Raw genomic sequence first — 13,409 nt, 5'->3', positions numbered from 1 at the left:
CTTTTCCTCTTAGCTTTCTTTTCTCCCCTTCCCTTCCCCCCCAAATCTTGGTGCACTTCTTTAAGTTATGTGATTCTAGGACCTTTCTGGGCAGGCACCTGTAGCTGATACCCTACCGAGAGTACTTCTAGCCACAGAAAGAGTGCAGGTGGGGAAAGAGGACGAGGAACTTAACAGGAACTAGGCCCTCTGATGGGTTTACAGAAGTCACACACATGTGTGCGTCAGCATTGTTGTCAGGAGCAAATGTGAGCAGTGTCCACTCCACAGCCCTTACTCCAGAGATGTTTTCAAAGAAGGGGTCAGGAACACCGACACCCAAATCCCGTTTGGCTCTGTCACCCTCCCTGGAACTGAGATTTTACAAAAATAGTGTCCTCTCTACATCAAACATCATCCCATCAATAACCAGAATGGGTTTTTTCCATGTGTTAACACCATCATCACCATTTAATTTTTAACATAAACTTTACATTATGTACAGTTTTTTATTTGGATAATACACTTATGTGTGAATTGTAGAAATCAAGCATGTATAGTATATACATGTGTACACAGGCATTTGTATTCACAAGATAAGTGCATTGGATCATCTCCGATCTCTAGCAAGTGGCAAGCTGACCTCATCGGGTACAATTTGATACCAACACAGCACAATGGAAAGGGATCGGATGGGAAAGGGGAACTGCATACTGGGGGAACTTTTCAAGTGTAGACCCCACTTTCAACCCTGTTCGCCAAAGGAAGGTGGGGGTACCCAGAAGTATCCCATGCCTGTCTCGTGGGAAAATAAACACAGCTTTTGGAATGAAAGTTGTGTTTACAGAGAACCCTTAACTCACATTAAACATCAGCCCATGAGTTTAGCTTCCACCTGCTCGGTTCTGTTTCGTGTTTTCAGCTTGAAGGCCAATGACATCCATTATGGCCCTGGTCAACACAAACAGCCTCTACTGCAGAGACAGCTCATGCCCCCCCTTCCAAGGAGGCGTGCACAATAGCAACGCCCAAAGGAACAGTCCAGGGGTGTGCGGCAAGCTAACAAACACATTCCGCTCTTCTGAAAGATACTTAGGTTTCTCAAATTAATATTTATTTAGGTCTCAAACTGCAAGGGCTTTCAGTGTAAGGTATTTATTTTGGATGACAACTGAGTATTAAAGCTGCAGTTTTTAGGTTTAAAGGAGATAAATTTTTAATCACCATTTAATTAACACCAACTCCCCCCTCCCCCCCTTTTCATTAGCGATTCTATTTGCAAATAATTCAGGGCATTTGTCATTTCCTGAGAAGGATGCAGAATATTAAGTACACATCAGCGGCAGACATATCAAATAGAATAAACAATGTGTGACTGTGCAGCGGCCGTGGCTCTTTTGACTAATTAGCTGCCTTGGCTAGAGTCCCATTTAAGCGAAACTATTTCATTTGTAAACAAGGTGTAATTTTCTTTCTTCTTCTTTTTTTCTCCCCTGAAAGTAAGCGTGAATTGATTTAACTGATTTTGCCGCAATGGGTAAATCTCAATGTGTCCATCAGAAAGGCTAAGTTTGCAGCCTTCTCAGGCACCCTGTGAACAGGGAAGAGAAAGCACGTAGCACTGTACTCTATGGGACACCCGGTCGTGGAGCTGGCTGAAATCATGCAGTGGGATTTGCAAAGGATGAAAGATTAAAGCGTGGGGAGATGACAATCCTACACTCCTCCGAAGCCTCACTGGCTGAAAAACAAATCCAGTGGGGACTTGCCTAAGTGACCTAAGAACCTGAGTGTGTGACAACAAGGAAAACTATGTTCCAGAAACTTACAGTTTCCCGGAGTAGAATTCATGCCTCAGAGGACTCTCCTCTTAACACAGAACATTGTAAGCTGGTTGCGTGTGTGGAATATTACCCGCGGGCAAGAACGTGAGCATTTGCCTTCAGGTGTATCTGGTGGGTCCTTCTCAAGTGGAGAAAGCCATGCAGAGTTAATGAAACGTGATTACGAGGCCAGCTCTGACTTGCGTCAGGTGAAACTCAGGCACGAAATTGGGGTCAGAGATCTGGCCCGTTGGCCTCCACACATCTAAGGCCACAGAACCTTTGGGATGGATCCAGGGTTCAGGGCTTCCTATCTCATTCTCGTCACCTCCCATGCGGTAGGCGTCATTTACTATTGAGGGTTATGGTCCCCATATGCTTTTTCCAAAGATCGGACAGGATGTGGATCACCTCTGCAAAGCTCTGAGACATCACCTTCACTTGGAAATCGACCATCTGATAGCTGGTTGATTTTGTTACGTTTGGGATCATCCCAATTTAGAGTCAGTGAATTAGTGGAAGGGGAAAACTAAGTATTTTTTTTTATAAAGCATCCAATTCTGATTAATTTTTAGAAAACTGGGCATGAAAAGAAGTCTATTTCTTTCAGTACATTACTATCGGTTCTTCCAAATGCCACATTTTTAGTTTCTTATCCAGAGACATATGGGACTAATAGCAGAAATCATGCTCTTATGAGAAGGCTTTGGGGGCCATGGAATCACTCTACATGTAAATGTGCACTCTCCCTGGAGATTTCTGTCACATTTAGCAGCCCCATGAGTTCTGAGGACACTACAGGAAGAAAACGTCCCTTTGGGTTGGTGACATACCACTGCCCTGTCCTCTGGGGAGACTTTTTCATTCATGTGATGGTAAGACATGCCAATGTTTTGGGGAAATAGAGGTGATCCCGGCTGGAGGAAGATGGGCCTTGGATGCGATGCTTCAAAGGGCGAAGGTAGAATGTGCTAAAGACAATACCATCAATGGTATGCCCCAGGTTGGAAACCAGGTGACTATTCAAAGTTCTTCACTCTAGGCCCCTCCATCACTGGGCCAAGGGGCAGCAATGGGGCAACTCCCATGAAATAAAATGCAGGGGCTCAAGTACATCTGTCATCAGCGTCTAGCCAGTCCCTTCTTCCTTTCGACCTCGAAGATGATGGGAAACCTTCTCGCCCATTGCCTTCCTCTGTCTCTTTACTACTGACTGAAATGGATTGCAACCAGCTTTCATCCTTAGAGGAATATTGTAAGTCAGGTGCACTTCTCCAAAGATGGAGCACTCAATGAGTCCTCAAGCTCCAACAGAATTATTCCTGGCACCTGCCCGCTCATAGGACAACACGACCTCCAAAACAGAACACACCGTGAATAAAAGAAATCGGATAATTTTTCAACCTGTTGCTCTGTCCACTTTTCCAAGAACCCAAAACAAAATGCAAGAGGAAACAACGGTCAGGCTAGTTTCCCTTTGGTTAGGGTCCCTGCACTATGTCACCAAAGCTGACTGAGGCACTGACAAGACTGATGGCTACTTCTCCCAAATATATTCCAGGGACAGTAATGTATTTAAAACACACTCATTACTAAGCTAGAACTATAGAAAATGTTTCATATTGTTTGTGGGCTTTATAATAGTTAACCTTTGAACTAGAAAAGTCTGGTCTGACAAAGTATCACAACATAATAACTGTCCTTGTTTATTTATTTAGGCACTTTGCACGTGCCAGGCACAATGCCAAGAGCTTCCCAGGCATAAAGATTCCCTTCTCTGCCCCTGATTATGTTAAGTGAGTATGGTTTCACACCATACATGCACAGGTTTGAGTAGAGTAACAATGGGATAATGGAGGCGACTCGGAAATGACAAGTGCGTTGAGGAATTTTTCATCTTTCTCTGCTGCTGCTAGTGAAACAGCCTCACTCAACAGAGCGAATATTTCAGAAGAGAGAAACCACTTGTCCCACTGACGTTTACCCACAGTTTGGAGGATGCTCAGGGTAGATGCATGAGTGTCTCATGTTTTGGAGGCTTATTATGATTTGAGGAGGCTGGGGGTGGAAACGAGTGTCCAACTAAAATCTCATGACGTTAGAAACATAAACCTAAAACCATGCTAGCCTTCTGCAGACAGATGGCATCGTACTTCTTACAGATCACAGCACACATATGGCTGTTGGTGCATGCCACCAAATTCACAGCCCTGGGAACAGCAACACACAGTTAATTAGACGCCACCATGGCTGTTCGGGGACTGAACGAGTTACAGTTACTCTGGGAGGAAAGGGGTAACAGATACTATACAACCCTGAGTCATCACCAGAGGGGAGGGGATGCAAACTTACGTACACAGGAATCTTCAGGATCAACTACAACGGCTGCTGTGTTACTGACAGAAGATCCACGCTTAGATATCGAAGACATAAATGTGTTACTTTTCGCAGCTCTGAACAAGACCATCAAAGCCAAGGGTGAGAGGGTGTTTGTGAAACTACACAAATGGACATCCAAAGAGATTCTTTTAGCTCTCTGCCTGAGGGCCCTTCTGGCCTCTTACTCCAGATGTGTCTTGGAAATGGACTATCATGAAGGTAGCATTGTTAGCATGAAACACACTGGTTTGCTAGTCTTTGGGGGAGCCTGGAGTTCTAGGGTCGGGCCTGGGCTGTGATGAAAGGCATGACAATAAAGCTGAAACGGTTACAAAGGCAAACCTCCTAATCTCTTGTACAGGTCAATCTCGCTACAGTGCAGATGCATTCTTAACTGTTGTATTTGGTCTGTGTCAGATTTACATGCATACCATATTGCTTATTCTGTATTAGAGAAACCGTTAGGCATTTTTGAAGAGGAAATTACATGATGGACTGGCTTAATGGAGTTTGGAATATAGGAAATCAACAACATCACCATTGGCATCCAAGGCATCATTATTACCAACATACCTAGTGGGCATGTCCGGGAGACTTGCCCTTGTGTTTATTATTTTTGGTTAAGGACTCACCTATCTGGTATCTGCCATTCTCAGCACACACCTCACAAGATTCCTTGAGTGGAAGACTATTGCATGGAGCCATGTGCAAAAGAACCAACAACAACAAAAAAATACCTTCCTAAATCGTCTTCCTCTTTTGCAGGGCACTATTGGACATCCAACATTTTTCCCTCCAGAACGTTGGCCATTATGCATGTTTCCCTATAGATAAAACATTAATGGAAGGTTTTAAACATCAGATTCAATACTAGGCATTTTCTTGTACACGCGTCTATTGCTGCAGGAATTCAAAACCCTGGGGGTAGAGTACATATTATTCTTATTTGCAGCATAAGGCATAACATGCTCAGAAATATACACATCGTTGTGGCCTCTACTGTCCCTGGAACAGTACGATGCCGTGGACCTCAAGGACGAGCGAAGATAGCTGTCGTTTGCCGTCTGAGATGGCAAGGAGTGTTTATAAGGGTCTGAGGGGCATCTCCCAATGACTAAGCGTTGGTCATCCCCGTAGGCGTGGAGGAAAGGATTATCGGAGGCATGGTCAGGCAACAGAGACTTGCTCCGCTTGCTGTCCTCCAAACCCTGGGGGAAGAGGGAGCCTTTGTTCCCCAAGAGTTTGCTGGAGGGGACACTAATGAGACTCCCATACAAATTTCCCTCCAGGAGCCGTTCCCTGTCCTTGAGGCTTATGCTCCGAGAGGGCCTGCTGAGGTCCAGCTCCCTGGGCTTGTCCAGGATGTTATCGTAGGAGTGCTGACGGCTAATTCTCAGCTTGTTCTTTTGGAACTGGAGGGCATTGTTCTGCGCCCAGTCCTGATGGTAGATCTCCTCCTGGGGGGCGGGACTGCCTGTCTCCTGCAGCATCTGGTCTTCGTCGATGTCATAGAGGTTCCCCATCCGTAGGCAGGCGTCGCACTTGAAGGGGGACCTCATGGTGAAATGGCCCGAATAGGTGGGCAGGTTGGAGAGGCAGCCCCTGCAGTGGGTCGAGTTCTGCCGGTATCGGTCACTGCCCTCGCTGAGAGGGGAGCTCTTGTCTTTCAAGGTGAAGTGCTTGGAGTAGAGCTTATACTGGTCGTTGTTGGGAAGCCCGTCCTCATTGTGCAGAGGGTTCCTGTTCACGGGCAGTGTGGAGTCTCCTTTGCGGAAGTTCTCGTTGTGGTCCGGGTAGGCATCTGGGAAGTCCACGTTCTCAGGGAGGGACATGTTTTCAACAAACTGGGGGGGATCTAGGTGGAAACTGGGCTCCTTCTCATCATCGATGGTGTAGATCTTGTCCCTGGGGGAGCTCGCTTTGGTTTTTAAGTAGGAGCGCTCAACCTCGCTGCAGTCCTTGGGGTACTTGGAAGCCATCGACCTTTTGAAGTTGTCCTTGGTCTTGTGGTTCTTATTATTGTCAGGTTCTCTGTGGCATGTGGTACGGCTCGAAGCTTCTGAAATGTCCGAGTGGGCCACCTCTTCTGGAAGGTACCTGGGGCTCTTTAGGGAGTGGGTCCTATTCTCCAGTGTTCCCTCATCCCTCTGGGACATGGGGTTCTGGGTCAGTGAATCTTGGCGAAGAGATTCCACTGATTTCTTCCAAAGCTGCCGGGGCCTGGAGTTCCCTTTGGATTCCGTGCTCACGGCCACCTCCACTGTGTTAGGGTTGGACTCGTTGAGGGTCAGAGGGTGCTGACCCTGGAAAACATAGTTATTGAGGTTATCCTTGTGCCTGTTGGCCACAAACGTTTGGAGTTCATTCATGTTGTCCCCAAAAATGCTGTCTTTCCCCTGAAAGGACCTATTGTCTGAATATATCAGGTTTCCCTTATCGGAAACCATGTCCATGATGAGGGAACCTCTTTGGATGAGGTCAGCAGCTCTTTTGGGAGAATCTATTCTTGAGGAGTTCATGTTGGACAGGTTGGAGATGTTTTTGGCTGACCGAAAGAGTTTCAACATGTTGCTCTGAGACCCAGTCAGATTGAAGTCCGGTGACTTCTTTTTCTCTTCTATGTGCACCCCATGAATGCAGCTGTAAATGCCCTGTGGGAAGTGACACAACACACCATCAGCAGCAGCAAGCACAGGGAACCACTTTGCACCTGAACTCTACCTGCAAAGTGAGACCTGGCCTTCTTGTCAGAGCCCTGGAAAAACAGTGAAGTCCAATCTGAAACCTGATAATGTTTCTTAAATGGATGAGACCAGTGGCAAAGCATCAGGCTTATCTTGTCTCTCTGGCTCAAGATTATCAGACACTTTCACACATAATCATGCATGAAGTTTGACAAAAGGTATCAATGCATGCTCATATAACTATGAGGGTCTTAGTGCTTCCACACAGACATGTAAGGATATTGAATCAACCTTTAAACACTCATGCTGGCAACTTATGCTTTTTATTAAAGTTCCCCAGAATCATCTTTGGAATTTGGATACCAGAGAGTTGGCTATTGACAAACTAAGTTGTCAAAAAAGAAGCACCTATTATTAATTCTTTTAGGAGATTACTTTTACCCAAATACTGAAGCTATCAATCAAATCACGAGACCCAAGCAGGTCATTCAAAAAATCCTTTCTGATTATGGCTAGACATTGAAATTTATGGATAATCAATCGGACTATTTTTTTTAGGAATAGACATAAACTCTGAGATAGAAAGAGCAGTTGTAAGGGATTGGTCTTGCCACCATATGGGGACACTATCTTGAGAGTGAAGCCATCATAGAAAAATATAGAACCCAGGGGAGAGAGAAACATGATACAGATGGAAACTTTGGGGCCATTCTCGAACTTTTCTCTTACCCCACTCAATATATTCTTTGTGTGTTTGTCTGTCTATGAATTTGCTCAACATAAAGTTGGGTTTTAGTTCTGAAGGACAGTGGAGAGTCCTGGTGACACAGTGTGCTATATTTAAATCCACCTGGGGACCGAGTGACTCAGGGACTCCTGGGTAGCTCAAATATAGGTACGTCCATCTATGTCTCTTTGTGTTTTTTTTTTGTTGCAGTTTCTTCCATTCTTGAAAATACTATTTACTTCTCCTTAATAGTATCTCAAAGGACAAATTCTTGATTCATGCTATGATCGCAGGCAAGAGGGCACACTGGCATGATGATCTGTGGTCCCTCCTTCCCCACGCCTGCTCTCAGTTTGGCAGCTGTACCTATAAGGAACAGTCAGATCAAGCCTGCAGGACTTGACCTGGTCCTCCCACGACGAATGAGGAGCCAGCCCAAGTAGGGGTTTGTAAAAGCAAACGTGGCAGCTGCTGCTGGCTGTGGCATAAACTCGTGGAAAGTATATGTGATTAACTGTGGACACTGATAATGTGGCTCCATCAGTTCCCCGTGGTGGGACAAGTCTAACCCGCAGAGACACTCAAGGGACTGTGACTGCCTCAACCCTTCTACGTTTTTCTTGTAGTTTTCTAGAGAGAGTCTCCGCCCCAGCCTTCTGGGAGAGGCAAACAGAAAAGCCTCTGGCTGTGTGTCTGAGCATCTCTTTCTTCGACTCCCTCAAGCCTGGGCTGAATGGCCCTCGCGTCAGGCCCGTTCCCCCTTCCTGCAGCCTGGTCTTTAGTCTCCTGCTCTGGGTCCTGTGTGGCTGGCTAGTCACCTGTCAAGAAGCACCATCTCCTCCTCCTTGCTGTCAGGGTGGCCGGATGTGGAAATCATACCAACGCATGCATATTTCACACAGCACAGTGCTTCTGAACCTTTTTTTTTTGTTAACCTCTGCTTTCTTTACCCAGTTTAGTAATAGTAATAATCTTATTCCTTGACCTAGAGGGACTTGCTATGATGGGTGAAAATCAGGGTGTCTCCTCTATGTCTGAACCAGCCAAGATCTCTGCCTCTTCTCCATGTTGTTAGTATAATGAAAACAGTAGTTTCAATTTATTTTTTCCAATTTTCTATTTTCTTTTTTAAAGAGGCATCAGTGTTTGAGATCAAAGAAGAATAGTTATTCAGTATTTTATTCTACTGAGCCCCTCTCTTTGCCCTAGAGAGTTTTAGTACTTCCCTCCACCCCTTCACTGTCAGAGCAGCATGGGGCCATCTGCTGCAAGGAGCCCGCGTCTCTCCGTTTGGAGAGGCCAACCGAGGAGGTCAGGAGCTGAGTTTTGTGTCTGGAGATGAGAGGACGGCGGCTGACTGCTCTCTCTCCTCTCTGGTTTCCCAGGCACTAACTCACAGGACACAGTGAAGGCAGCTCCCAGGGGCGTCTGCCCGGTGAAGACACAGGAAGGCGTCAGCGTGACAGACACAGCCTGTGCCCCGGGTTTTGGTGACAGCGTTCTCCAACTAAGTTGACCCATCTTCCAGAGGGGTTGCTGAGGGAAGGGGCGCACACTACAGAACAATGGGAGCAGTCGGAGACCTGGAACCCACTGGATGAGGGTCCCAGCTCCGCCTCGACTAGCTCTGTGACTTTGGATAAGCTGTTACATCTTTTTGAGCCTCCTTTTCCGCATCTGTAAAATGGGGTTGTGTAGTCCTCAGGCGGGGGCCCAGGCAAGATAAAACAATAAAGCAAGCAGAGTACCCGACGCAGTGGGGGCTGGGCGAGTGTGGGGGAGGGGGACCAGCCGCTTGGCCACCCCGGACCTGCCCTTCTCTGCACTGCCTCGCCTCTCCTTCCACGCTGGCACGAGCGCACAGGGCTCATTCCATCGGCGCTTCAAAGAAAGGCCGGATGCCCTTTACTGCCGAAGGTTTGTTCTGGAAAGCCGCTGTGGCTTCCCGGTGAGATGAGCAGCCCGAATCCCTCCTTCAGAGCCAAATCCCTGCAGAGTTCTTTCTTTTCTCCTTTCTGTTATTCATACATTCCGGCTACACTTTATGGGTTGGAGAAATAGGATGCCCTCACGACTCCACGGTGGGCTCAGCTAAAATCGGCAATGAGGACTCAACATGCTCGTCCAGGCAATCTGCTCTGCTCCCAGCAAGGGCCCTGACCTCTAGAACATTCTCACTGGGGCATGGGCCTACTGTCCTTGGAGCCTGGGTTTGGTCCCTCAAGCTCTGCTCTGGACTTGATGTTTGTGTCTTTACCGCCCTCAGATTCATATATTGAGATTCTAACCCCTCATATGATGGATTTAGGGGATTCAGTTTGAGAGGTGCTAGGCCACGAGAGTGGAGCCCTCATGAATGGGATCAGTGTCTTTATAAAACAGACCCAGAGAGCCCCCCCCCCCACCATGTGAGGACATAGGGGGATGTCTGTGACTCCAAACAGGTCCCTCACCTGACCATTTGGACTCCCAGTTCTACAACTGTGAGCAATCAATTCCTGTAACTTGTAAGCTACGGGTCTGTGTTAGGGCAGCCCGAATGGACTCAGGCAGTGTCTGTGTCTGTCCGCTGGTCCCAACTGGGGGCTAGCCACAGGCTGCCTTCATTGCCTCCAGCCTTCTCATCTGCGCTCAGGGGAGGGGCCACGTTCCAGCTCCCTGGTCCTTGTCTGTGCTGTGTCTCTCGCATCCCTCACGTCTCGGGAGACCACTGATGTGGGTGCCAGTGAGTATGTTTTTCCACATGAGAGAGAACGCATGTTAGAAACCAAGCTGAGGACATCCCACAGCAGCAAGAGGGCATCATTCTGTGGGTCATTGGAGACAAAGGCCACAGCTGTGGGGGAAGCCTGGTTCTAATGTTAAAGAAATGGCTGCTTTGAGCTTGGGCCTCTCCTCCCCGGGCACTGCCAGAGTGCATGGATCTCAGGTTTGTGTTTGTTCCAATTATCCAGCAGCTCCCCAAGGGACAAGCCCATAAGAAGGGCTGTGAGTCTGTTGAGTGGCAATATCTTAATGTCTACCGTCTGGCTGGTCACAGTGCTGAAACGAGGACGGGTAATGGAGAGACCTGGCTTATGTGCTGAAAACTCTGCCTTGGGGTGGAAGTGAACTTCAGAGCATCCTGATCAAAGTCCCTGAGAGAGGAGTCTGAACCCTGAAACTGACAAAAACCTGTGGCCCAGCCTTGCGCACACAGACAGGTCTCCTCTGTCACACTTGTTTTTTTTTTATTTTTATTTTTTCTGGCATGTGAGACAAAGTGAGAATAAACCTGTTGTTTCCAGGAAACACAAAGGGACCCCAGAACGGTCCCATTCTAACCTGTCGGGCCTCAGCTTTTCCACCTATAGGATGGGTATGATCAAATCCACTCCACAGGGTATCGTGAGATTAGAGGGAGTGGCCCAGGCTCTTGTTTACACCACAGGCAAAATTCATTGTGTTGTGGTCTTGAATTGTAAGAAATTAGGTTCTTTGCTTGGGAATTCCCCACTGAAGTGTTTTGTTTTGTTTTTTTTAAGGAAATGATCATGTGTACAAAATAAAGACACTTTTGTTGCAATGTGTGTCTTCTGTACACATGTAAGGGGGCACATTTGTGACTACGCACATAAGACAAGCTTTAAAGGTGTGTGCTAACCCCTGACCAGAAAGGAAGAACTTTTATTATGATGATTATTTTTTAGCAACCCAGAAGCCCTTCTCTGCACCGCATCAGGGGCTAGGCCCATTCTTAGTTCCCCTAACAAATGAGAGAGGGATTTATTAGGGGAGCTCGGAATGAGAAACACACATTAAGAATGAGATCTTTTTTATTCACACGTATCAGGCTGTACTTGTTTTAAAAGGCAAATCTGGGGAGAAGGAGGGCCATTGCTCGGCAAGGCTCCCTGCAACCTTCCAGGGTGGGAGTAGCAGCAGCTGGGGGTTTCCAAGGGGCACAGGAGCCAAGCCCTCGGTGCTTCTATGGGGGAGGGGTCCACTCTCCCTCAGAGAAGGGAGGCTGAAGTTCAAGGTCTAGCCTGTCAAGCTGCAACACAACAGTGGCCGCTACTGTGTCTTCAGTCTCTCCTCCACTTCCATTCTTGGAATGGGAGTGACAGATTTAGTTCATTTCTTATAATAATGATCCTATCAACTTGGCTTCCTTAATGGTATCCCACACAGAGGAAATACTCTCCCAAACACAAACAGGATTTACAAGTAAATGTTAACAGTGTGTGTTTGCTCATGATAATCCCAGAATCCTTTGGATATGGAAAGCCTTTCGTAATTGGCAGAGAGAATTAGCTTAAAGTTGGCATATCTAACTGCATGCATGCATGTTGTTATTTTTAAGCAATCTGTGTGTTTAGATGCCATCAAGCTAATTAAGAAATACGTATTTGCACAGAACTCCAGTTTATAGTGTCACTGCCTGGAGAAGAGAAATCCTCCTCCCTAAGCTCACGTGTACGTTCTGAATCTCCAAGGCTCTTTAAATCAACAAGTGCAAAGAATGCACAAACTCCTTTTAAAACAGTTATTTCGTTTTCTCAGTAAAACTCAGCATATAAAATTAGGTGTTTTCAACCAAATATTTTCCACCGTGTTTTAAAGTCTAATCCATTAAACTCTTTCAGAGTGAAAAAATTCCAAGGTAAAAAAATGGGAGAAATAGAGAAGAGATAAATAGGTTGAATAGATGAATGGATGGATGGATGGATGGGTGGGTGATTGATTGATTACCTGATAGATAATGTTATACTATGTTGGAAGATGAGTAAACAATATGCATGTATGTGCTTTTATTGTGATGCAAGTAAATAACTAGATTGCATTGAATATGTAAACATCATGTGAGTTACATGCAATATCTGTTGTATAGTTTGATTTGTATCAGATCTCGTGTTGCTGTGTTTGATATTTGTTGCGTATGTAAGAGGGCATGGGTCCTGGCTGGCATAGCATCTAGATTCAAATCTTGGCTTCCCCAAGACCGTGTGTCCCTGGGGAATTCCCCTAACCTCATGAGTCTGAGTTTTCCCACCTGAGACGTGGAGATAATTACAGTCCCTGCCTCATAGAGTTGGCTTGTAGGTTAATGCCATGGAGAGTATTAAGGTCTTACATGGTGCCCAGCACACGAATGTGATGCACAAATATTTTCCATGATTGTTATCATTACTGGTGAGTTATGTCATATGTACCTTCTATGGCAACACAAACGTGCCACGTAAGGCAGCATACCAGGAGCTTTCCTTGTATTGCATGTGAGCTGACTGTCGCATGTGTACGTGGCACTGTAGTTTATGTTGGGTGGAACGTGTATTTTGTTTTGTCTGATGCGTGTGCACGTTCTCGTGGTTCTTCATGTCTGTGTTTCATCTCAGGCTCTGCCGCATTGCCTATGCTCTCTGTGTTTTGTTAGGTGTGTACACACCCGGCGTGATGGTGCATGTTGATTATGTTTTGTCATGCACATTCTGTTGGAGTGCGCACACACGCCGTACCATCCTGCGTGGGAATTTTAGTAGTGTGGTGTAGCGTGTCTGAGTGCTAATGGTGGAGGCCACTGCCTGCTTTGTTTGGCCCACGTGATGTTTTGTGTTATTTAAAAAATGGAATTAGTTACTAATATTTAAAGATGGAAAGGTTTCCTATAAAATCAGATGTCTACTTTCTCTTTCACAGATAAGACCTGAAATATTGGCTCTGCATTCCCGTCCTCTGCTGAGGATGACTGCCCCCTATAGGGGAAGGAAGCATTATGCAGTCTGTCATAGATCCGCGGATTCTCCATTGATCCCTCCGCTGACTCCAAGGTTCAGAAGC

The 13,409-nt window shown here is 46.3% G+C and overlaps 1 protein-coding gene across 1 annotated transcript in view; it reads right to left on the bottom strand.

Moving 5' to 3' along the window:
• Window positions 1-3,146: 3,146 nt before the first annotated feature.
• The window catches only part of GRIN2A (glutamate ionotropic receptor NMDA type subunit 2A), a 402,144-nt gene continuing 391,881 nt past the window's right edge, over window positions 3,147-13,409 (bottom strand). The window contains exon 14 of the mRNA XM_066382631.1: window positions 3,147-6,832. Within this exon, the coding sequence (XP_066238728.1) occupies window positions 5,033-6,832 (1,800 nt within the window). The 3' untranslated portion in view covers window positions 3,147-5,032. The remainder of the gene's footprint in view (window positions 6,833-13,409) is intronic.

Source organism: Saccopteryx leptura, chromosome 4 (assembly GCF_036850995.1).
Source record: "Saccopteryx leptura isolate mSacLep1 chromosome 4, mSacLep1_pri_phased_curated, whole genome shotgun sequence".
NCBI classification, from domain to species: domain Eukaryota; kingdom Metazoa; phylum Chordata; class Mammalia; order Chiroptera; family Emballonuridae; genus Saccopteryx; species Saccopteryx leptura.
The sequence above is the reverse complement of the archived record's forward strand: the minus strand, read 5'-3'. Positions and strand labels throughout refer to the sequence as shown.